General features: G+C 41.1%; 1 protein-coding gene across 13 annotated transcripts in view; it reads left to right on the forward strand.

Moving 5' to 3' along the window:
* The window catches only part of MBNL1 (muscleblind like splicing regulator 1), a 284,040-nt gene that overhangs the window by 176,322 nt on the left and 81,629 nt on the right, over positions 1 to 26,089 (forward strand). For 9 of the 13 annotated variants that reach the window (XR_004540587.1, XR_004540586.1, XM_033957829.1 and 6 more), the window contains 3 exons: positions 3,258 to 3,428; positions 9,109 to 9,312; positions 16,492 to 16,776. Coding sequence is in view for 11 of the 13 variants with exons in the window: in XM_033957829.1 (XP_033813720.1) it covers positions 3,258 to 3,428; positions 9,109 to 9,312; positions 16,492 to 16,776 (660 nt within the window). In the remaining 2 variants the exon portion in view is untranslated. The remainder of the gene's footprint in view (positions 1 to 3,257; positions 3,429 to 9,108; positions 9,313 to 16,491; positions 16,777 to 26,089) is intronic. The other 4 variants (XM_033957833.1, XM_033957832.1, XM_033957836.1 and 1 more) reach the window with 1 other exon arrangement.

Genomic DNA, 26,089 nt, shown 5'->3' on the forward strand with positions numbered 1-26,089 from the left:
AATTGACTGAATGACAGAGTAACATAACATAAATCTTTATTTTTATACCGCACAACCCTTACAGTTCTCAGCAGTTTACTGAATAAAAACAAAGAAACAAAATTCAATATTAATTATATTTGGTAGTTAAGGATTAAAAGATTAATAACAGAGGAATAATGAGGATGAAATAGTGAATAGGAGAGATTACTCAGTAGTTGGAGTGAGTTATTTTTTAAGAGCTTTCTAAAATGCATGTAAGAAGTTGAAGTTCGGACTACGCTTCCCCCTCCGTATTCGCCGTTTCCGTATGATCCTACAATAAATTATAAATTTAACAAAATTGGAATTTGAATCTGGCTGTCTCAAAAGTTTGGCAAGGTAAATAAAATGAAAATATAGAACTACCGTAGATGAGATAATGTATGATTTTATTATTTTTTTTTTTCTAATTTGCACTGTGCAGTCATATTTTCTGAAAGTTGTGAAATATAAATTGTGAAATTTCAGATACATTAACTCCCCTTTTTACTAAGCCGCGATAAAGGTTTTTTACTGTGGCCCAGAGTGCTAAATGCTCCGATGCTGCTCCGACTCTCATAAAATTCCTATGAGCATTGGAGCAGCCTCGGAGCATTTAGCGCTCCGGACCACGGTAAAAAACCTCTCTTGTGGCTTAATAACAGAGGACCTAAATTAAGCTATTAACACCCAGAAGTTTAAAATATTTTTTCAACTTAAAGGGTTATTTGTTTTCTTTTGTCTTCTGGTGATAGCCTATAAATAAGACATTTATTAAACGTTCTGCCTTTTGGCTGTTAAGTTCCCAGAACCCTTGAACAAAAATAGGTGGAAGCAAGCAGATTATACAATTTATTATGGCCTGTTTTGATGGATCACTGCTGTCTACCTCTGACATCTGTGAGATTATAATGTCATAGGATTCTTGGTACTTCTTCGCATGCCTAAGGCTCCTTAATTTTGCTGCAAAAAATATTTTACACAAAGCAATAGTATGTATCATCTCATCCTGAAAGAAGATTTCATATTTCATAAATGCATTTTTTAGAGCAGTGGATTTTGGTGACCTCAAAAATACATTAAATATATAGATACAAACATAGACCCTGATTCTATAGAAAGCACTTATCGTTAAGTGCCTAGATATGCCTATCCGATCTAGGCGCCTAACTTATCCCCTCTTTTACAAAACCATGCTAGCAGCTGCCGCGAGGCAAAAGTACTGGTCCTTTATATCCCTATGCCTTCGGGGCAGTTACCGCAGTGGCAACCGCTAGCATGGCTTTGTAAAAGGGGGGAGGGGGGTTAATTTTTTTAATTGGTTCAGCTGGCGGTGTTAATTGAAAAGCACCTTTAAAAACCAATTTAAAAAATTTAATTTTCCAGTAGACGCCTAATTTGGTAACATAGTAGTTGACGGCAGATAAAGACCCGAATGGTCCATCCAGTCTGCCCAACCGGATTCAATTTAAATTTTTTTAATTTTTTCTTCTTAGCTATTGCTGGGCAAGAATCCAAAGCTCTACCCGGTACCGTGCTTGTGTTCCAACTGCCAAAATCTCCGTTAAAATCTACTCCAGCCCATCATCCCCCAAATGGCCATATACAGACCGTGCAAGTCTACCCGGTACTGGCCTTAGTTCAATATTTAATATTATTTTCTGATTCTAGATCCTTTGTGTTCATCCCACGCTTCTTTGAACTCAGTCACCGTTTTCCTCTCCACCACCTCTCTCGGGAGCGCATTCCAAGCATCCACCACCCTCTCCGTAAAGTAGAATTTTCTAACATTGCTCTTGAATCTACCACCCCTCAACCTCAAATTATGTCCTCTGGTTTCACCAGTTGTGATGTAAGTGTCTACACGGAGGCGCCTACCCGGAAAGTAGGTGTGGTTAGGGATGGAGTTTGGGCATGGATTCAGTTAGGTGCCAGTAGGCAAATATGTTAGGATCTGGTCTTTTAGGCCAAGAAAACCTTGGCCTAATATACCAGCACCTAACATTTTGACGTCTACTGGCACCTAACTTGATTTAGGTGCCGCTAGGCACGATTCTACAAATGGCACCTAACTTTTGAATACTCAAAAATATTGGGCGATATAAAATATGAATGACACTGAGCACAATTCAAATAATATATTTATATATTTGTATTTAATTATTGAAATATTTTATACAGTATATAACAATTTTTGTTATACAGGCCCAATTTTTGTTATTTTTGGCCCAACTTTGAATAACATGCCGGAGGTGCCATTTCCCTTGGCGCCTATCGAGTTTAGCACTGTTTATAGAATCAGACCCATTGTCAGTGGCGAAATAAAAGCGTGTGGATCGCCCCGTCTGCCAGGTGGGTGGGGGCACTGGCACCTCTCCACCCCACCTTACCACACCACGCTACCCTCGTGCCATCCCTCCCCCCCACCCTGTACCTCTGTATTATCTTTGCTACTGCAAGCAACTTCTGCCTGTTGCTCGCGCCAGCCTGGTTCCCCTCTGAATTACTTTCAGGTCACAGGGCCAGGAAGTGACATCAGAGGGAAATCCAATGCTGGCGCGAGGAACATGCTTGCAGAATCCACTTGCACTGACGAAGATTAAGAGGTGGGGTGAGGGAGAGCACAAGTGTGGAATGGGGGATGGGGGGTGCAGAAGGACAGGGGGCATGGGGGGGGGGGTTGGAACCATCGCCCTGGGCGCCTCCTACCCTTACTAGGCCACTACCCATTGTGTCCAATAATTGGAAACATTTATTTAAGTAGTATCCCCTTTTACCTGGATAAGGGCTGTTGCAAGGGCTCCTTTTACTAAATGGCAGTAAAGGTCTCTACTGAGGGCCGATGAGGTAAATGCTCTGAAGCTCATAAGAATTCTATGAGCGTTGGAGCATTTACCTCACTGGCCCATGGTAGAAACCTCTACTGCTTTTTAGTAAAAACCAGCGATAATTTATTGATTAACGTGTGGTTGAAAGACACAGTATTAATCTTTCAAGTTAAACCTTCATGGCCCGTTTTACATTTTAGATTTTATTTCAGTAAACAATTATGTCATTATACAAAACAGTTCTCGTCTTCATCAAAATTGAATATGGATAGCACACTTTTGTTATTACTGTCACAAATGGAGTATTTTATAAGTGATTTGAAATACCGTATATTGAAATAAAAAGCTGAAAGTTCTCTTAAAAATGTGCAAGTACAATTCCATTTATTTGCTTCATTGGTATTTTAGCTTTTTGTTCCTTTATTTCAGGGACGCTGTTCAAGGGAGAATTGCAAATATCTTCACCCACCCCCACACTTAAAAACACAGCTAGAAATAAATGGACGGAATAACCTGATTCAGCAGAAGAACATGGCCATGTTGGCCCAACAAATGCAATTAGCCAATGCAATGATTCCTGGTACTCAGTTACAGCCTGTGGTAAGCAATACATACCTATTTCAATTTTTTCCCATTCTTTGTGTCATATATATAAAATGGAGAGGGTAATAGCTACGCAGCAGGGATATTTAAAAAAAAAATTTCTGGATGTTTGGGAGCCTTTAACAAATTATTGTAATGAGTATCAAAATATTGTAATGAGTAAAAACCTTTTTTTCCCTTTAATTGTTTATGTCCTAGGTTGGAGGCGGGGGGAAGGGTAGATTTTGGTTTTTGTATAATTATAAGGAATGTTAAGAAGGGAATTTATTGTATGCTTTTATGTGAGTTAACAATTGTTATGGAATAGGAGGGAGGGGGAGATAAGTTTTAAGGTGGATTATGGGGGAAATCCTGAAAACCCGATTGGATTCGGGCCCTCGAGGACCAGAGTCGCCCACCCCTGACCTAGAAAATAGGTGTCATTAAGGGCTCATGCACTAATGGCCATGACCTAATGGGGAAATTAGTGCATGGCCATTAATAGGCAAATGGAAAACGAGGCCATTATACGCCCACGCTAAAAGTAGCCTCAGTGTTTAGGAAAGACCCAAGCTGAGGATAGCTCTGGCCTCTTTTTAGCATGGTTTAGTAAAAGAGCCCCTTAGGATTGAGATTCAGTGAAATGCCCTACAAAAGCAATCTTTGGACTTCATTGTAAATAGTAATCAAAGTTTATTGGATGGATCATGCCACTGACTCATTCACAGTGATGCTTCACAGCAGAGTACAGGAGTGGTTTGCCATTGCCTTCTCCTGTGTGGCTTCACTATGTTGCTGCTGCCCAACATAGGGCTCCTTGGTCTCCCGTCCAGGTATTAGCCAGGTCTGACCCTGCTTAGCTTCTGATAGTAAAAGTGGGCCTACTCAGAGCGACTAGACCATAGGCTTCAAAGTTTGTTAAACATACTTAAATCATATTTCCAAACATCTAAACCTGTTCTGCTAAATTCCAAGTTTGTTAAAAATTTGTTATCCCGCCTTATCAAATTTCAAAGCGGTTTTACATAAGGTTTAAGTAAAACAGATAAACAATGAAAAATAAAAAAAAAACAGAACTAACAAGACTAACCTAAACATACTGGCATGTGGGGAGAGGGATGAGCTATAAAAGACAGAAAAAGAATGAACAAAAAAAGGGAAAAACAAAAGGACAGGGGAACAGAAGGTAGATAAGAACAGAAGAAGAACAAACAGTAAATAACGTGTATCATTTGCTAAAGGTACGGATTGCAACCTTGCACAGAATAAGTAATAAAGGTGGAGCTACCAAGGCATTGAAACATGTAGGGGCAAGGGGTGAAACCTTGCAAAATAGCTGTATAGCTGTATAGACACTAAGCAACAGAAAAATGAGAACAAACAAAAAAGAAATGAAAACACAGAGAATTAATTGTTTAACAATGACTCAACAGGGCCACAGGGCCTGCATCTGGAGTCTCACAGTCTACTTAACAATATCAACAGAGATGCATTAATTGAAAATTTAAAATGGAAAAAAAAAAATCCTTAAAACACAAATAAATAAAACCATATTGATTAACACACATTAATAAAATACATAAGAATTCAAGTCATATGCTCTTTAACATTTATTTTAAAAATTTCTATACCATTCTATACCGTTTACAACTAAACGGTTAACAGGATATGCAGACATAGTTTTAAAACATAATAAAAATAAGCATGCAAACAAACCTTAAAATTCATAGCTAAAAATACTAACATACCTTTGCATAGAAACAGATTAAAAGACAAAGATAAAAATTAATAGCATGACATAGACACAGATTAATTTTTATATTGTATAGAAATTAAATAACATACACCCCTTTTGCTAAGCCACAGTAGAGGTTTCTACCGCGACCCAGAGGGCTAAATGCTCTGAAGCTGCTCCGAGGCTCATAAGACTCCTTTTACAGAGACACGCTAGCGGTTTAACGCACGTAATATCACGTGCTAAACCGCCGGCCGCCTCCTCTTGAGCAGGCGGTAGTTTTTCGGCTAGCGCGGGGGTTAGCGCATGTTAAAAATCACACACGCTAAAGCCGCTAATGCGGTTTCGTAAAAGGAGAATTCCTTTGAGCGTCGGAGCAGTATTGGAGCATAGCATTTAGCGCCCTGGGCTGTAGTAGAAACCTCTACCGCAGCTTCATAAAAGAAGGCCTTATAGAGCACCACACACATTTTGGTATTTGAATATAAACATAAAATAATATCAAATTGATTTAATGATGTGGTATATAATATAATGGTCGAAAAGAATGGTTACAAAAGAGATCAAAAAGACTCATTAAGTACTGAAAATTTGAAATAAAAAACAGAGAATTTCCTAGAGATATGTCATTTATCATATGTAAATCAGAAGATAGAAAAACACCAGCAAGATCATGACAATCAGTTAAGATAACATATAATATAATATATAATATAGAGGGACCTTTTCAATATGACATCCAAATCAGAGTTTAGATGTTTTGGGAAAAAATGTCTAAATACCCAGTAAAGAAAAAGGCCATTTTCAAATCATCTGTTTCCTAGATCTGATTGTCCTCAGTGCATCTATCTTCTTTTTGGACAGTTTTTGAAAAAAAGAAAAAAAAAGTCAAAATTAAAAATAGTTTTTTGGGGAAAAAAAAAAAAAGAAATCCAAATGAAAAATGCACAAAAATCAGCAATTGAGAAATAGGAGGGGGGCCAGCATTCTTATCAGACTTGGCCACTCAGACATTCCAGCAGAGCAATGGGGCACCTATGGGGCACTGAGGTGAACTTCACCTAAAAAGGCCCAGGTACACATTAGAGAATGACATGGGGACAAATTTTCCCCCTCCCTGTGGGAACTCATTTTTCCATCCCGTCCCAGCGAGCTCTTTTCCTGTCCCTGTCCCTTCCCCATTCTTGCAAGCTCAATCTTCATCTGCACAAGCCTCAAACACTTTAAAATCATAAGTGTTTGAGGCTTGTGCGGTTAAGGCAGAGCTTACAGGAATGGGGCAGGGACGATAAAATTTGCAGAGATGGGATGGGGAAATTGAGTTCCTGCGGAGAAGGAAATAAATGTGTCCCCGTATCATTCTCTCATTCACATTTCACCATAACCCCCTTACAATGAATGGTGAGCCCCCCAAAACTCACGCAAATCCTATTGTACCCAATTGTCTACCACCCCAATAGCCCTTATGCTTGCAGGTATATTACCTGTATGTTGGTACAAGAGGTTTTTGGTGGGTTTTGGAGGGCTCACACTTTCTACCACAAATGTTAGTGTGGGATAAGGACCTGGGTCTCCACTGTATAGTCCATTGCACTGACCACTAGGCTACTCCAGAGACCTGCTTGCTGCTCTAATAGGATTGGCTATAACAGGCCATATAGACTAGTATGTGCTGTTTCATTCATATTTTGGGGGAGTGGGAGAGGGTCAGTGACCACTGGGGGAGTAAGTGTCGTGCCGTGCTTTCATGCCTCCAGTGGTCATCTGTTCATTTTGGCCACCTTTATTGAAACATGTTTAGCCTCAAGCATCCAAATTTTTGCCCTGGACATTTTCTGCAATGTTCTATTATTGCAGAAAAATGCCCATATCGTAGGTCTGCCCTAATCCTGCGCAAAACACACACACACACCCAACACATCATTGACACGCACTGCAGGCAAACAGCATAGAAAACCATCTAAAAAAAGTTTTGAAAATGGTAATTTGGACATTTTAGCAAACAAAACGTTCAAATCCACTTTATGCCATTTTTTGGACATTTTCTCTTTTGAAAATGAGCCCCATAACATCCTAACTGCCTCTTTTACAAAGCCGCGCACCAACGGCCCCAAAGCCCTTTAAATCTCCATGGGCTTCGGAGCCATTAGCGCGGCTTTGTATAAGAGGCCGTAAGTTGCAAATCAGTACACATAGCTGATTTATGCGTGTAAATTAATTGTTTAACAAGCTATTTGGTGCCAATAATTGGCAATTAGCACCTAATTATTAATATTAATTGGCACTAATTAGAATTTACAAGTAGAACTTTGTAGGCGCATTCTGTAAAGTGGTGCACGTCACTTCTAGTGTGTGAATCTCAGAAGGGGGGGGGGGTGTATTGTGGATGTTCCTAAAAGTTAGGCATGCTGTTATAGAATATGCCTTATCTGTGCACAACTTAGGCGTAGGCATTTAGGCCTGGCTTTCCTTGGCCTGAATGGGTTTGTCTTTGTGAGACGCTTTACTTTTGTAAGACGCTTTACAGCAGTTGGCGATTCTCGTCGCATCGGACCTTTTGGTTTATGACATTTTTTACTCTACAATTTTTTGTGGCATATTTTTCCAAACCTTTTTTCATCTTGGACCCCCGACGAAGGTTTGTCCGAAACACGAACCGTGTCGGGTCCATTGTTTGGTAAAAAGGTTTTTATATATTTATATTTGTCACAATAAATTTCGCCTGCATCTTGTACATATCTGCAGTTCCTTTTTTTGTTTGTTCCTGGTTGCTTTTTTCTGCAGACAAGGTTGGACCTTCCTCCCTTTTTGTTGCTTTGTCTAAATGTTATGCCACATAATGGCCACTAAGCGTGATTCTGTATATAACGGGAGCCTTGTATAGAATCGCACTAAGCACCGTTTTGATCAGTGCCGATTTTTTTTAAGGTGCCATTTATAGAAAGTGTGGGTTAACAAATAGGCCCAAAACACGTAGGGCCTCTTCAATTAAACTGCGCTAGCGGTTTTCTAGTGCGGGGAGCCGCGCAGAATGGCCCGCGCTGCTCCCGATGCTTATAGAGTTCCTATGAGCGTCGGGAGCAGCGCGGGCCTTTCCTCGCAGCTCTCTGCACTAAAAACTGCTAGCGCAGTTTAATAGACGAGGGGGTTAGGACAAGAGCCCTAGGATGGAATTTATTTATTAAAATGCTGTATTAATAGTAAATATATCTCTCTGATAAAAGTACAGTGGTGCCTCACACAACGAACTTAATCCGTTCCAGGAGCAAGTTTGTTATGTGAAACGTTCGTTGTGTGAAACGCGTTTTCCCATAAGAATACCTGTAAAACAAAATAATTCGTTCTGCAGCCCTGTTGTCCCATAAGAATACCTGTAAAACAAAATAATTCGTTCTGCAGCCCTACATTTCCCTCCCTCCACCTCACCTCACATGCAGAGCCTGCCAGCCTTCTCCCTCACCCAGCCGCACGATCTCAAAAAGCTGTGCACGCGCAGCTGCTGGAGTTGATCAATGTTCTCTCTCCTGCAACTTCCGGTTTCCGGTTGCGTCAGAGGAGAAGATTGAACAACAGAGCATGCGCGCATGTGCTGCTCTTTGAAAGTGTGTGGCTGGCCGAAAAAGAAAGCCGGAAAACTCGGTTTTTAAGGTAAGGTGGAGGGAGATGATGGAACACTGCATTCAGACAGGAGGGTGCTGCTGTTCCCGGCTCACATTAGAAAGCGGCGAGAGTAGTTCCGCCCCCCCCCCCCGGGCCCCTCGGGCGACTTCGTTGTGTGAAACGAAGTTCGTTATAGGGAGCAAGACAAAAAGTTCATTATGCGCAGCGTTCGCTGTACGAGGCGTCCGTTATGCGAGGCACCACTGTATATCAAACAATATCAGTTGAGTTACAGGCAGACAGATGTGACAAATCTGCAGTACAGTACTTATTACAAAGCCTGCATGTCTCATTTCTTCACAGCCAATGTTTTCAGTTGCACCCAGCTTAGCTACTAATGCAACAGCTGCCTTTAACCCCTATCTGGGGCCCGTTTCCCCCGGCTTGGTCTCCACGGAAATCCTGCAAACGCCTCCAATGCTGGTCACAGGAAACCATGGAGTCCCAGTTCCTGCAGCAGCAGCTGCTGTAGCTGCACAGAAATTAATGAGGACAGACAGGCTGGAGGTAGGAGATCACTCGGCTTATATCCCTGCTTTTTACCTGACTCAGTTTGGGGTGAGGTGGTTTCTTCATACGAGAGGGGGGGCGCTGAAAAGTTCTCAGCCCAACCAACAAAGCTGGGGCAGTCTCCATCGAGGGCTATACGCATACTCCAGCGACTTTCCGCTTTTTTTTCATTCCGTATTTTCCCGACATAACGTAAAAAGCGGAAAATCGCTGGACTAAGTGTACAGCCCTCGATGGAGACTGCCCCAGCTTTGGTGGTTGGGCTGAGAACTTTCTGGTGGCCCCTCGTATCTTCAAAACTATTGTACGTAGAAAAAGTAAGCTACTGTGCTTGCAAAGCCAGTGAAATTTCTGTTGCATGCCATTATTGACATGAATTCTTTTTAAATAAAATATTTGGAAGCGCATGCTGCCTAACTGCATTTAAGGTGAAAGCCTGTTTTTAATGTTACCTCAAGCTCAATTAAAAATAAAAGGAAATCATGAAAGCAGGCTTAAGTTTTAAAGTGTCTTGTTAAGATGTAAATTCCAACAGTTTGGAGAAATGTAATTAACAGAAAGTACTTGAAAATTATACTCACCCCCCCCCCCCTTTTGTAAAGCCGAGTTAGGCCTTTTTTTAAATCACCGGCTACCGTGGTATTAGTTCCGACTCTCATAGGAATTCTATGAGTGTCAGCGCTAATATCACCGCGGCCGGTGATAAAAAAGCCTAACGCAGCTTTGTAAAAGGAGCCCATAGTCAGTAAAGTTGAACAAGGCTGCAGCTTCTGTAAGGTAACCTTAAAAAAACAATTTAGCGCATCATACTCTATTTGCAAAATATATATTTTTAAAATCTGAGTTGCATCTAAAATGCTGACCGCTGCCACCAAACAGTTTATATCAATGTTCTTCAATCCCAGTCTTTGATAGCTACCAACAGGGTGAGGTTTGCACGGTACCTCAAATGAATATGCATGAGATAAATTTGCATATAGTGGGGTAGTGTGCATGGATATTCATTAAGGATATCCAGAAAACCTTTACTGTTGGCAGCCCTTGAAGACTGGGAGTGAAGACCTAAGGTTTCTACGGAAAGCTGCAGAAATATTGTGTAAATATCAGTTGACTTTATTTCTGCCGTTTTAAGAATTTAAATCAAATGTAGGAAGAAGGGAAGAGATTTTAGATTCATCTCTTGCCTGTTATCTTCATATACAGCAGGAATATCCCTGTTCCCAGAGGTTGTACAATGTAAGGAGCCCTTTTGCTAAAGGGCAGAAAGTTTTGCAGTTCTTGCATGTTTACTGCAGTATTGCAGTGCCTTTGTGGTAAATGCAGGGGGCGTGTCTAGCAGTTAATGCAAGGCCACTGTCTTACATACATGGACCAATAGCACGGGCCCATTGTGCCATCATCTGGGCATTTAACACAGTGGCTGTGCATTAGCATAGAGCGTGACAGCTATCCACGGTGGTGCTACCTGCCCCAAACACAACCCCAACCTGCCATGATCATTCCTATCTCCCAATGATCATCCTGACACCCCCTCAGTAGATGTCCAGCCTCCCCCCTGATAAGCATCCCAATGCCCCCAACACCAGCCTTGACACACTATTCCTGAAACAAACAAATCCCCCCACACACACACACACAAGTTTCCAAGTTTATTTACAGTTTGATATACCGACCATCAAACAAATATCTGGACGGTTTACAATTGCTAAAATTGGAGTTTAAAAAAGAGTAATAATAATAATAATTTTAAAAAAGTAAAATAGGGCAACACCGTCATCTGCTATGTTACTATGTTATTTAAAGGCCGGACAAAGAGATATGGACAAAGTTGATACAATAGGGGTTCATAGACAACCCCGCGAAAGACAAAGGCACGCGCCGACAACTGAGCGCAAGATGGAGGCGCGCGCCGAAGAAAATTACAGTTTTTAGGGGCTCCGATGGGGGGTTTTGTTGGGGAGCCCCCCCCCAGTTTACTTAATAGAGATTGCGCCGGCGTTGTGGGGGGTTTGGGGGGTTGTAGCCCTCCACATTTTACTGTAAACTTAACCTTTTCCCTAAAAAAAGGGAAAAAGTAAAGTTTTCAGTAAAATGTGGGGGGTTACAACCCCCCAAACCCCCCACAACGCGGCGCGATCTCTATTAAGTAAAGTGTGGGGGGGGTTCCCCCCCACACACACCCCCGTCGGAGCCCTAAAAACAGTAATTTTCTGCGGCGCACACCTCCGCGCTGTGCTCAATTGTCTGCGCGCGCCTTTGTCCCGGCGCGCTTTTGACCCGACACCTACAATAGGCAGTGGGGAAGGGGAAGATTCAAAATTACATCGAAGTCAAAATGAAAGTAAAAGGGAGGTAGGAAGGGGAAGGGAGAGAACGAATGGGGGAGGGGAGGGGGGTCGCTTCTTAAAAGCAGTTCTCTTTAACAGTTAAAGATGGAAGGAAAAGTATCTTATCCAGAATTTTGGTATGCGTCGTGAAATAAAAAAAAGGTTTTAGATATTTTTAGAAGGCCGGTGTTTTACCTTGCCGAAAAACCTGGGGTTGATATTCAGACGCCGCGCTCAGCATTTTGCTGACTGCTCCCTGCACTTAACTGGCCAAGTGCTGACTTTGCCCTGCAACGCCCCCAGAATATCCAGTTTTAAGTTCAGCAGCACTAACCAGTTAAATGCTGCTGAAAATGACTGATTATCTCCAAACAAATGATTTAGCTGGTCAAGAGCCATTTCTGGCCGGTTAGATCACTTTGAATATTGACCCCCCCCTTCCATGTTAGCTGTTTAATGCAGTTTAGCCAAAGGGCCCCCAAATTTGTACAGGAGGCACTAGAGGGATAAGTGACTTGCCCAGGATCACAAGGAGCTACTGTGAGATTTGATATGGGCCTCCTTAGTCCTTGGCTCAGTGGTCTAATTATTCTAGTCCTCCTTTAAAGCAATATCCAGCTTACTATAAAGGGATGTGTTTGCGATTCATTCCAGTATGGTTTTCTTAAATAAAATGCTACATTTTTAAATTCAGTAGGCCCAATATGAGGTCCTGTATTCAGAAGGACATATATGTTAGAGAAAGACACGGGGACAAATTTTTTTTTTTTTTATTTATCAGATTTTAAACATTATCATTTATACAAATAATAAAGAAGGAAATTTACAAAGACAAGATAAAGAAAAAGTAATTATAACTCATAAGGTTATTACAAATAGATTCCTCAAGCCCACATAAACGGGGACAAATTTTTCACTGTTCCCACAGGAACTCAATTTCCCCTTCCCGTCCCCGTGAATTTTGTCGCTGTCCCAGTCCCTGCCCCGTTCCTGTAAGCTCTGCCTTAAGCGCACAAGCTTCGATCACTTATGATTTTAAAGTGTATGGGGCGGGGACAGGAAAAGAACTTGACAGGGCGGGAAAATGAGTTCCCGCGGGGATGGGGAAAATTTTTATCCACATGTCATTCTCAAATATATGTTAACCTGAGGTTAATAAGTGTATGAGTCCCCTGGCGGTGATTTTCAGCATTGTACAAATAGTGATGTCAGAGTCGCTCTAACCATTTCAGCATGATTCATGACAAAGTTAGGGTAGCGTGTGGAGGGCAGCTGAATATCACAGCTATACATGTGACCATTGGCGATGACCACATTGAAGTATATTCAGTGGTGCTGGCAATCCATCAAGTGGTGCTTAATATACTTTTCCTTCGTCATTCGCGGGGGATACGGGCAGAGCCGGACCGCGAATGCTGAAAAACCGCGATTATCCAGCTCTGACCCACCCCCCCTCCCTGCTGCCTTCCTGGCCTTACCTGGTGGTCTAGAGGGTTTTCGGGGCAGGAGCAATCTTCCCACGCTCCTGCCCCGTGCAGATCGCCATCAGGAAATGGCTGTAGGGAGTTCCCGACGTAGTCTCGAGAGATTACGGGAACTCCCAGCAGCCATTTCCTCATGGCGATTTGCACGGGGCAGGAGCGTAGGAAGATCGCTCCTGCCCCGAAAACCCTCTAGACCACCAGGTAGGGCCGGGAAGGCGGCAGGGAGGAAAAAAAGACTGTTTTTTTGTTTTTTTTTCCCCTCTCCCCAGAAAAAAAAATCACGATTCTATGAAACCGCGAGTGCAGGAACCGCGAATGGGGAGGGGGAAGTGTATGTCTATTTTTCTAAATGCGTGGCTGACATTTTCTTAATTTAAAACATTTATATACCGCCTAAACGCTAAGCAGTTTCTATAAAATTGAACATTCATAATTACATCTCAATAACTTAAAACTAACAATTATTTCACTCACACTCAGCAAACTATCTATTCACAACATAGATGATCATAAACCGTCTACTTATAGACTTCAACAACCAATGCAGAAAGTCCTACTCTCATAAGGATCAAGCCTATCCTAAATGGTATAGCCTCTACAACAGGGGTGTCAACGAGGGCCACAATCCAGTCGGGTTTTCATGATTTCCCCAATGAATATGCATGAGATCTATCTGCATGCACTGCTTTCCATTGTATGCCAACAGAGCTCATGCTATTCACTGGGGAAATCCTGAAAACCCGACTGGATTGCGGCCCTCGAGGAAGGACTTTGACACCCTGCTGTACAAATAGGCATCAAGAAACAACTTGGTTTTTAACCGTTTCTTGAAATTTGAAGCAGTTAGTGCATAATCTTAACCGTCCCGACAACTTATTCCAGAGAGACACACCAGCAACCGAGAACATTCTTAATTTCATGGCCACATACCTTACTCCTTTTTCCATTCTCGCTATTTTAGAAAATATGGTCACTGCCAGACCCGAATATGGATCTAAATTCACCTTGTAAAAAATTATTTTTTTAAATAATCATTTTATATAAGGTGAATTAAAACAACGTGCACATATTAGGCTCCTAATTTGAAAACTGTTAACAAATGCAAGATGCAGCCTTGTTCAGCCACTCTTTATTTTCTTCCCGCATCCCAAAAATTAATTATTGTTTAGAGTGGTATAATGCAATGCTACAATGTATCTGAAAATTAGACACACTATCAGTTAATTCATTTAATTGATGGTCTGCAAACATTTTTCACTCTGTTATATTCCCTTTTGGGTTTGGGAAAAGATTGTTTTGCTGATAGAATACTAATCAGAATCCTATGGAAATGATATTTTCCGATCTACACATGATTGCACCCTGCAGAAAATAAACAAAAGTTAAAATTAAAACAGTTTAGATTTACTCCTGCATCTAGGATAAGAATTCAAGAATGAGGTCCTTTAATGGAGTGTTCCCGGGTCCTCTGGACAATTCTACAAATGTTGTGGGTTTTTTGGTGTATGTTAATCCCTTCTACTTTGTCAGATTGCTCTCTGGTGCTAGGCCAAGCTTGCTTCCTTGCTTTCTTTGCTTCCATGTTCCTTTCTGTTTTTTGTCTATACTACCAAGTAGAGAATGATATGGGGACAAATATTTCCCCGTCCCCGCAGGAACTCATTTTCCCGTCCCATCCCGGCGAGTTCTTTTCCTGTCCCTGCCCCATTCCTGCAAGCCTCGTCCTCATCTGCACAAGCCTTAAACACTTTAAAATCATTAGTACCAACATTCTAGAGCTCAGATTGTGATGTCATAATTCCTCATTCCACCAGTGCCTAAGCTCTGTCCTCCTCTGCACAAGCCTCAAACACTTTAAAATCATAAGTAGCAACATTCTAGAGCTCAGATTGTGATGTCATTATGCCTCATTCCACCAGTGCCTAAGCCACAGGTGTCAAAGTCGGTCCTCGAGGGCCGCAATCCAGTCGGGTTTTCAGGATTTCCCCAATGAATATGCATGAGATCTATTAGCCTACAATGAAAGCAGTGCATGCAAATAGATGTCATGCATATTCATTGGGGAAATCCTGAAAACCCGACTGGATTGCGGCCCTCGAGGAGTGACTTTGACACTCCTGGCCTAAGCTCTGTCCTCATCTACACAAGCCTCAAACACTTTAAAATCATAAGTAGCAACATTCTAGAGCTCAGATTGTGATGTCATTATGTCTCATTCCACCAATGCTTAAGCTCTGTCCTCATCTGCACAAGCCTCAAACACTTTAAAATCGTAAGAGTTTGAGGCTTGTGCTGTTAAGGCTGAGCTTACAGGAATGGGGCAGGGACGGGACGGGGAAATTGAGTTCCTGCGGGAACGGGGAAAAATTTGTCCCCGTATCTTTCTCTACTACTAAGTCTTCCTTCACTCATGCCCCTTTCTCTTATAGAAACCTTGAAACTCTACCTACCTCCTTGAGAATTCTTCATTTTAAACTTTTCTTCTCCTCAGCATCAGGCTGCATGCCTTACTCCCTCCTCCTGAAATGTTGCATGAAATGCATAATGAGGCCTCATATTCTGCTCTGGAATGACTTGATCTCTTCACTCGCCTTTGTTATCTGATGCACTTTCTTGCTGCTTTTTTCACACAACCTCTTTCTGCTCACTACTTCAGGCTCCTGAAACCTTATGTCCTCAACTTTTTCTGGCTAGCTACAGGTTGGGGAGGTGGTGGGGGGCATCTGAAAGTGTTTCTGTTGGTGACTAGAAACTAGTGCACCCAAAAGAAATCAGAAAAAGCTTACGATCATCTTGCCATCCTTTCAAAATGGTATATGTAAAAAAAAAAAAAATAATAATGCAAAGGGACACATATTTCTAAAAAAATGATTCCAAATAAAGCAACATTTCCAATTAGACCTGTGCTACAAAACTAAAGAACCCATACAAGATATTTCATAGAATGTTTTAAAAATGTGTATCATTTGTTCCACTGTCTTATATCATAAACACTTTTAATTTTAAATAGGAAAAGTTGCATTTTCTTTCATTTGTCTAATTTAAAATTTGCTTTTTTTACACAGTTAATTTTGTTCCCTTTACTTCCAACCCCCCCCCCCCTCCCCTTTCTAAATCTGGTCACATTTCTTCTCCTTATAAACTATTCATTTCCTTTAAAATTGGATAGATTTTAATCACTACATTTTTGAAAAATTCTCCTCTGCTGGTTCCTTCTCTTAACCTATCCATTTGTTTTCATTTACTTTTTTCTACCTGTGCCCCCCGTTCATAAATCCCTCTTTTCTCTTTTAAGTGAGTGTTTATGCTGGTGATGGTTAAGGGACTGGCAGGAATGGAAACTGAAGTCCTCTTTTTATCCACAGGCCAGCTACAATCAGGCAACTGCAGTACGAACTTCCCCACGTTGCCTCACCAATGACCTCAGCCCTGACCTGGAGGGAGCACCCTCTTTATGGGTGAGAGGTAGTTCAGTCTCCATGCCAGCTCAGTCCTGGGCCTCTCCTGAGCAGAGACTGCCAGTTGTGCCTAATTATGTCTGGTGGTTTTGTGATGTGGACTCCTGCCTTCTGGGGACCGAACAGAGACCACCAAACTCAATTCACTTAGGACCGCAAGCTGGACTTGACCCCTGGTCCCAGAGAAGAAAGGCGAGTTCTTTATCCACTAAGCCAAGTAGAAAGTTTTTAAAATTAAGTTTTATTTTATTTGACTTTTTTTTTTACATTTTCTATTCAATTGCTCTAAATAATAGTCATCCCTGCCTTGTTATCTACCTCCCTATCCCCCACCCCCCACCCATAGACACTTTTATCAAGCTGTGCTAGAGGTTTTTAGCATGGGCTGCCAAGGTACGTGCTCTGATGCTCATACGAATTCTATGAGCATTTACCGTGCCAGCTCACACCACACACCACTAACGCAGCTTGATAAAAGGGGTTTTTAATTTATAGCTCATAGTTTGCCTATGCTAAGCTGCTTTAAACTTCTAAAGGCTAATTCTATAACAGAGCATCCACTATAGGCACTATTTGAGGTACCTGATTTTAAGCCTATTCTATAAAGAAAAGTAGGTGCCAACTTTTCTTCGTAGAATATAATGCAAATGACCAAAAAATACATTAATAGGTATTATGTCCATTAACCAGCTATAGCAAATTTAATTACTTCTCAAAGTCCAGAAAAACGTCCTTTAAAGAGCCTTTAGATGGGGCACTCAAGCAGATCGGAACATTTTCCGCTGAGTCTCAGTTTCTGCGGCTGGCTTCCTCATCGACTCAATACTGTTTAAAATATAAAGATTTTTTTTTGTTTTTCTTAAATAAATTGTATTGAACACTTATCTCAAAATAAGGTCCAATATTCCATTGCCGATATGCATGTTTTGCAAAAATCTACATGAGGGCATGATTTTTTTTTGTGTGTCTAATCTCACATCATTCTTCAGCGATACTAATGAAGGGTTGTGTGAGTTTAGACACACAAAAAATCATGCCTTCATGCAGATTTTTGTGAAATATAAGAATAGCCTTACTGGGTTAGACCAACGGTCTATCAAGCCCAGTAGCCTGTTCTCACAGTGGCCAAACCAGGTCACTAGTACCCAGCCAAAACCCAAAGAATAGCAACATTCCATGCAGAATCCCCAAAGAGTGGCAAGATTCTAGAATCCCAGAGTAGCAACATTCTATGCAGCATCCTCAAAGAGTAGCAAGATTCTAGAATTCCAAAGAGTAGCAAGATTCCATGCTACCGATCCAGGGCAAGCAGTGGCTTCCCCTTGTCTTTCTCAATAACAGACTATGGACTTTTCCTCCAAGAAATTGTCCAAACCTTTCTTAAAACCAGCTACGCATTCCACTCTTACCACAACATCTGGCAATGCTATCCAGAGCTTAAATATTCTCTGAGTGAAAAAATATTCCCTCCTATTGGTTTTAAAAGTGTTTCCCTATAACTTTATTGAGTGTCCCCTAGTCTTTTAAATTTTTGATGGAGTGAAAAATCGATCCACTTGTTCCCGTTCTACATGCATGTTGGCAATGGAATATTGAACCTTATCTTGAGATAAGTGTTCAGTGCAATGTATTTAAGAAAAACAAAAGAGAATCTTTATATTTTAAACAGTATTGAGCCAATGAGGAAGCTAGCCGCAGAAACTGAGACTCAGCGGAAAATGTTCCGATCTGCTTGAGTGCCCCTTCTGAAGGCTCTTTAAAGGACGTTTTTTCTGGACTGTGAGAAGTAATGAAATTTGTTATAGCTGGTTAGTGGACATAATATCTGCTATGTGACAACAACCAGTTTAAAGTTTTTGTGACCAAGTTTATAGGATTTATCACAAATACATGAAGGCATGATCACTTAGACCAGTCTTATGACTCAGTACACACAGACATAAATAATAGCATTCTTTGATTTACTCATATACCTGCAAAGTATGAAGCATAGTTATCAATGTGGGCTATGGTTAAGATGTGATATTTTACCACTAATTCATGCTGTTTTAGCACAGCTTACATTGTATGCAGTAGACCTGGTTATTAATGAGTTAAAGATAAAATAACACATCTTAACTATAGCTCACATTGGTAACTTCCCCCCTGAGTGCCATGAAATCAGTGTGTGTACTTTTCCACTGGTTTATATTCTATGAAAAATCATTTTCACATGCAGATGATCACAGATGCATGCAAATGACTAGAAATAAGCCATATATGTGCCTTGCTGTCATTTAAAACTAAGCTGCTCATTATAGAATTAACCCCTTGTGTTTGGGACCTGATGTACTAAGAAGTTTTCTCCATTTTGCATGTCTGGGGAAAATTGCTTTGTGTTTTTGGCAATTTTATTTTATTTGCATAATCCTTCTTTGTCTTCCTTCTCTCTGCTCACTTTTTCATGCTTTTTCTGTTTGTCTCATGCTATTTAGAAAACAAGAAACAGTGTGTCTTTCAAGATCTTTTCAGTTCTATAAAAGATTCAGAATTAGTGACATTTAAAAACAATGTCCTAACATTTTTAAAGGGATTGATACTTTGCCTGGACTAACTCATAATTGATTGGAACACATGATACTGTCTCAGTAGTTTCCTGGTTCTATGGTCACATGTTCTTGTATAGATATGAAAATGTGGGGGTTTTTTTTAGTTAATGAATTTTGCTGTTAGCATTGACACTGTTCCCAGGCCTTAACATGCCATAAGCTCGTTCCATATGCATTTCTTTACAGGACAACTCCACTCTCCAAACAGCTCACAAGTTCATCATATCATTGGCACTGAAAGTGATTGTAATATCTGCAGGCTGGAAATATCTGTTTTGCTAGAAGTCCTGTTCCACAAACTTTTTTTTTTCCAGTTTGCTCAAAGTTCCTGACTCCTAATGCATGCATGCAAGATATCTGTTTCCCTTTTCTGTTGTGGGGCAGCTAGATTAATTCAGATCATATTGCAACATGTTAGAAATCTACAGCAGATTATAAGCAAATGTAAATCAACCTTACAAGTGTGTTTGATTTTCTGAATTAAACATTTTACCCTTTACTAAACTTTTTATCTAGGAATTTGTACCTCCTGTTACACATGGAAAAATGCATTTTATTAAATTAGCTCACTTATACTTGTATATTGAGAAGACAGAGCTACATATATAAGTATTATATGCAGGGAAATGAGTATTACATATAGGGAAAGGGATGGGGACTTATTTACTGCCTTTTTTGTAGTTTTACAACCACACTCAAAGTGGTTTACATACAGGGATTTCAAACATTTTCCCTGTTTGTCCTGGTGGGCTCACAATCTGTCTAATGTACCTGGGGCAGCGAAAAGCAAATTTGATCACGTCTCACCACTCCTGTCTAAGCTCCATTGGCTCCCAGTAATCCCCAGGATCCACTTCAAATGTGCGTGTCTGGCCTACAAGATCCTACATGGCATCCTTCCTGCCGTTATCCCTCTATCCTGGAACTCCCCAACCCCTACTTCCTCCAGATCCTCCCAAATTTTTAAACTATCCTTCCCTTCCATAAAAGGTATTTCCCATGTAGGCAAACTTGGGTCATCCCTCCCCTTTAGAATCACTGATATCTGGAATAACCTCACCTCCCCTCTCCGAACCTCAAGCTCCCTCCAACTCTTCCGCAAACACCTAAAAACCTGGCTATTCTCAAAACTGTAACACTTCCCCCCTCTTAGGCCTCTCACCTTCCCCCTTTACACCTAACTCTTTAATCTCTCCACTGTAGTTCCTCTCTCATCTTTCTTCCTGTAAACCGTGCCGAGCTCCGCATTCGTGGAGATGGTGCGGTATATAAACCCAAGGTTTAGTTTAGTTTAGGATTAAGTGACTTGCCCAAGGTCCCAAGTAGCAGCGTGGGATTTAAACCCATAACCTCAGGGTGCTGAGGCCGTAGCTTTAACCACTCTGACAGACTCTCCTCATCATTGATGGGGTTCTAATTTGGGTGAAGCAAGGGTATTACGTAAAAAGTGCAAATAAACAGAGAAGGTAATTCTATGAGCACCAAAATTTACGTGCTAGGAGAAGTCTATTTGAAGATTATTCCATATTCTATACTAGCGCAGGCGGCTGAAAACAATGCTTATGTTAAAGTTGCAAAAATGTACACCACAAATCAGAGCTTTCCAAACCGTGGGTTGGAACCACAGATGGGGGGATCACAGAACACACATTTAGGGTTACGCCTTGGGTAGGCTCTCCAGAGGAGTATTATTATTCTGCACCTGCGGGGATCACTAAATTTTGGGTTCCTTTTACAAAGGTGCGCTAGTGTTTTTAGCGCATGCACCGGATTAGCGTGCGCTAGCCGAAAACTACCGCCTACTCAGGAGGGGTTAGCGGCTAGTGCGCAGGGCATTTTAGCATGCGCTATTCCGCGCGTTAGGGCCCTAACGCACCTTTGTAAAAGGAGCCCGTTATTTTGCCGCAGCCACAAAAATATTGAAAAGCCCTGCCATAAATGCTTGAGCCTAGATTGCACAAGATCAAGTATGGGTTATAAGATTTTATCATCTATCCCCTGGATTCTATATATGGCGCCAAGATTTCCTTGCCCAAATTTGGATGTTCGCTCAAGATGAGTAAACAGTTCAGGTTAGCCCTTATCTACCAATAATTGGGTACTAACAACCAATTATTAAACTTAATTGGCACCACTTAGGATTTGCGCAGGTATCTGAGTGCATGCTGTTCTGTAAGGCAGGCGCCTAACTCTGTTAGCATTAGAAAATAACACGGGGACAAATTTTCCCTGTCCCAGCGGGAACTCTTATTCTCATCCCGGAGAGTTCTTTTCCTGCCTCTGCCCCATTCCTGCAAGCTCTGTTTTCATCTGCACAAGCCTCAAATGCTTTAAAATCATAAGAGTTCGAGGCTTGAGCGGTTGAAGCAGAGCTTACAGGAATGGGACAGGGACAGCAACAAAACTCACGGGGACGAGAAGGGGGACAAATTTGTCTCCATGTCATTCTCTATTTAGCATGTAACTCAAAAGGGGACTTGGCCATGGGTGTGTTAGGAGAGTTCCAAAAAGTTGCCTGCATTATTACAGAATACTGTCTCGGCACACCTAACCTGGGTGCCAACATTTGCATGAGGTTTCCATGACATTTATAGAATTTACCCCATAACACGCACATAAATGTGAGCTCTAGGTTATAGAATTGCTCTTTAAGGAGTTAATTTTAGAAAGCATTTTCTGAATGTAAAACTTGATTTATATGCCAGAAATTAAATATGCAATTCATATGGCCTTTAAATTTATCACTTTAAATTTATTGTTAAGGTTAAGACTCAAATATAACTCCAACAGACCCCAACATTTATGAATACCTTCACACTGTGATGCCTATAACTTTCAAACATCCACTGCTAATTTATATTTTTCTTGTTATAATAGAATATAGGCCTCAGACACACCTCCTCCACCTTTGATAAAAATTCATATCCGGCGGGAATAGTGGTGTATGATATTCCTCATTGGCCTAGATTCGTTCAGCATATTTTATTTACCGTTTTGAATTTTCAACGGTAATTTATTTATTATTTTTCATATATTTTTTGGGGTTTTTTAGAAGATTTTATGCAGTTCTCATTTAAATCTTATGATTAAATCTTATGATGAATGTCATACTTAACTTAAATCCATCATTCATTCATGCTACTGGGGCTTCATGATCCGACATGTTTCGCAAAAGATTTGCTTTATCAAGGATCACCCTATAAAATACATAAAACATATTCATTTAGCTTCATAATCTTAAAACAACTGTGCCCTACACAAAATGTCTAAAGCACTCTACAGTTAATAGCATCAAAAGCCTACACTTACCAGAGCCGTTAGTGTCCACCACCTTACTCAAAACTTATTAGCAAGATGGCGGCGGCGTGCTTAACTGACAAACTTATAGTGTTTCAACTAAACGGCTGCCCGCCCCTCCCCCCCGGTACAACCCCGTGGGAGGGACTAAATCAACATAGCCCATTCGACCTCACAATTAAGGCCGTTGGGAGCCACCGTATCCAACCAGTGGATCCAACCCTGCTCCTTGAAATTCAAGACTTATTCTAAATTACCCCCCCTCCCAACAGATTCTATCACACGCCACTCAATCTCTTCCACAGTGTGCTATTTAAGGATCCAATGGTGTACCAAGGGAGCCTGTTCATTCTGCGTAACAATTTGCGATTAGTGCTCGTTCAGCCTGATCTTAACTGGCCTGTTGGTACATCCTATATGCACTAATCTGCAGGGGCAAACTATCACATAAATTACCCCCACCGTATTACAATTGGTGTTATGTCTCACGTAATGGTGTACCTCTTTTTGGGAACTGTCCAAGTGGTGCCCGAGATGGTCTTATGCTGAACGAATCTAGGCCAACGAGGAATATCATGCACCAATATTCCCGCCGGATATGAATTTTTATCAAAGGTGGAGGAGGTGTGTCTGAGGCCTATATTCTTTTATAACAAGAAAAGTATAAATTATCTGAGTATTAGCAGTGGATGTTTGAAAGTGATAGGCATTACAGGGTGAAGGTATTCATAAATGTTGGGGTCTGTTTGAGAGAAATTAAATATGGGCATCAAAGGAGGCTCTGCCCAAAATTGTACCTTCTTTTTACCTGATCTGCATGCAACCTTCCTGGTTATGGGCAGAGGACAGGTAGATTTACGATGTGCACACGTCTTTTGTAAAGTAATATATAAACATGTACATGTTCACCTTCAGGGCGGGTATAAATTAACATGAGTGGATTTGTGCATTAAAACTATAGGATTCGATTCATAAAGGCCCAATAGGCACCAGTATTTCCTTAATAAAAGAGGCATTTTTTTTGTGGATATTTCACATAGTCATCCTGTTATGAAATTACTTTTGACGGGGATAAATCAATTGCAAAGTTCAGTTTTCATTTTTCTTCCATTCTAGAATTATTATTATTATTATTTTTTTTTTTTTTAAAGTTCAGATCAGATCCAGTTCCTATTAAAAATTATTTGAACGGTTCTCCAGTGAGAACATATAACTTCATCTTCCTTAGAATGCTGGATTTGCAATGCAAGTGGTTTCTCACATATTAAAATAATGCTCTACTTGTTGGCAACCTTGTGACTAAATTAAAGAACCAGCAAACAAAACCCCAAAGCAGTAAGAGAGGGAGGAATGCAACGTTGTTGATTAAACAGTACACAAGCTGCTGAGACTCGAGAGCACTCAAATCACATTATGCTAAAATGTACTTAGTGCTCATAATGTCTCCTTTTTAAGTTAATCCTTATTCCACAAAATAAGAAACAGAAGCCAGACGAAAGGAGCAAACCATAAATTTTCCTTTGTACTTAGTGTCATAGACATATTTTCCCCTATAAGAACATACGAATTGCCATACTGGGACAGATCGAAGGACCATCAAGCCCAGTATCCTGTTTCCAACAGTGGCCAACCCAAGACCTTAGCTAGATCCCAAGTAGCAAAACAGATTGTATGTTGTTTATCCGAGGAATAAGCAATGGATTTTCCCCGAGCCATCTCAATAATGGCCTATGGACTTCTCTTATAGGAAATTATCCAAACCTTTTTTAAACCCCGCTAAGCTAACTGATTTCACCACATTCTCTGGCAATGAATTCCAGAGTTTAATTACACATTGGCTTCATGCAATATTTGCAAAAGGACATGACATGGGGCAAGACCCCGTTGCTGCAAAGGGGGTGGCTGCCAAAGGACATGCACTTTCAATTATATTTATATTTATATAGATTTATATGAGGGATGTTCTGGGTACAGTTTAGGTAGACCTTAAAATTTTACATGAGATTCTGCCTGACAGATCCTTTTTTAGGAAGTCCTCAAAATGGGTCCCCTCAGGTAACATGGATCTGGGCATAAAAGTTTTCAGGGACCTGATCATACTGGATTTTGAAACCCTGATGGTTAAGAAATTGTATTGCCCCCTATGAATTTAACATATGTCCAAACCAAGGCTTTGAAATCTTCAAAACAAGACTCAAGACTCATTATTCATTCTGTGGATAAAGGAGGAGCAGTGGTGGTACTAAATCAGACACAATACCAAGGCCAAGTGGAAGCTCATCTTCTTAATAAAAAATGATATCAGGTTTTAGCAGCAGATCCCGTTAAGGAGCTTCAAATTCAAATTATAACATTGGTACAAACAGCCAGGGATAATGATTAGTCAACTAACAGTGAGGCTAAATTCTTAACTCAGGTAACTACTAGGAAACCTATATTTTATACAGTCCCTAAAATTCATAAATCCACCACTGCCCCTGCAGGTCGACCCATAGCGTCCCTCAGGGGCACTGTTCTTGAGCCACTTTCTAAGTTTGTGGATTACTTCCTAAAACCATTTGTAAGAACATAAGAATTGCCGCTGCTGGGTCAGACCAGCGGTCCATCCTGCTCAGCATTCCGCTCACGCGGCGGCCCTCGGGTCAAAGACCGGTGCTCTAAATGAATCCAGCCTCACCTGCGTACGTTACAGTTTAGCAGGAACTTTGTCTTGAATCCCTGGAGGGTGTTTTCCCCTATAACAGACTCCGGAAGAAAGTTCCAATTGTCTGCCACTCTCTGGGTGAAGAAAAACTTCCTCACGTTTGTACTGAATCTATCCCCTTTCAACTTTAGAGTGCCCTCCCTACCTTGGAGAGGGTGAACAATCTGTCTTTATCTACTAAGTCTATTCTCTTCAGTATCTTGAACATTTCGATCATGTCTCCTCTCAGGAAGACTGCGAAAATCTCCAAAAGGATCTGACGACACTGAAAGAGTGGGCCAAAAAGTGGCAAATGAGCTTTAACATAGGGAAGTGTAAGGTCATGCATGTAGGAAAAAAGAACCCGATGTTCAGCTACAAAATGGGGGGATCACTGCTGGGGGTAAGTAACCTTGAAAGAGACCTGGGAGTAATGGTGGACACAACACTGAAAGCATCGGCACAATGCGCCACAGCCTCAAGGAAAGCAAACAAAATGCTTGGAATCATTAAGAAGGGCATCACGGCCAGGACGAAGGAAGTCATCCTGCCACTTTATCGCGCATTGGTGCGCCCACATCTGGAGTACTGTGTCCAGTATTGGTCACCGCACCTCAAGAAAGACATGGCAGTACTCGAGGGAGTCCAGAGAAGAGCAACTAAACTGATAAAGGGTATGGAAAACCTCTCATATACTGACAGGCTAAAAAAGCTGGGGCTATTCTCCCTTGAGAAGCGGAGACTTAGAGGAGACATGATAGAAACCTTCAAGATCCTGAAGGGCATAGAAAAAGTGGACAGGGACAGATTTTTCAGATTATGGGGAAGCACAAGTACAAGGGGGCACTCGGAGAAATTGAAAGGGGACAGGTTTAGAACAAACGCTAGAAAGTACTTTTTCACCCAGAGGGTGGTGGATATGTGGAGCGCACTTCCA

This window comes from Geotrypetes seraphini, chromosome 9, assembly GCF_902459505.1.
Source record: "Geotrypetes seraphini chromosome 9, aGeoSer1.1, whole genome shotgun sequence".
In the NCBI taxonomy this organism is placed as follows: Eukaryota; Metazoa; Chordata; class Amphibia; order Gymnophiona; family Dermophiidae; genus Geotrypetes; species Geotrypetes seraphini.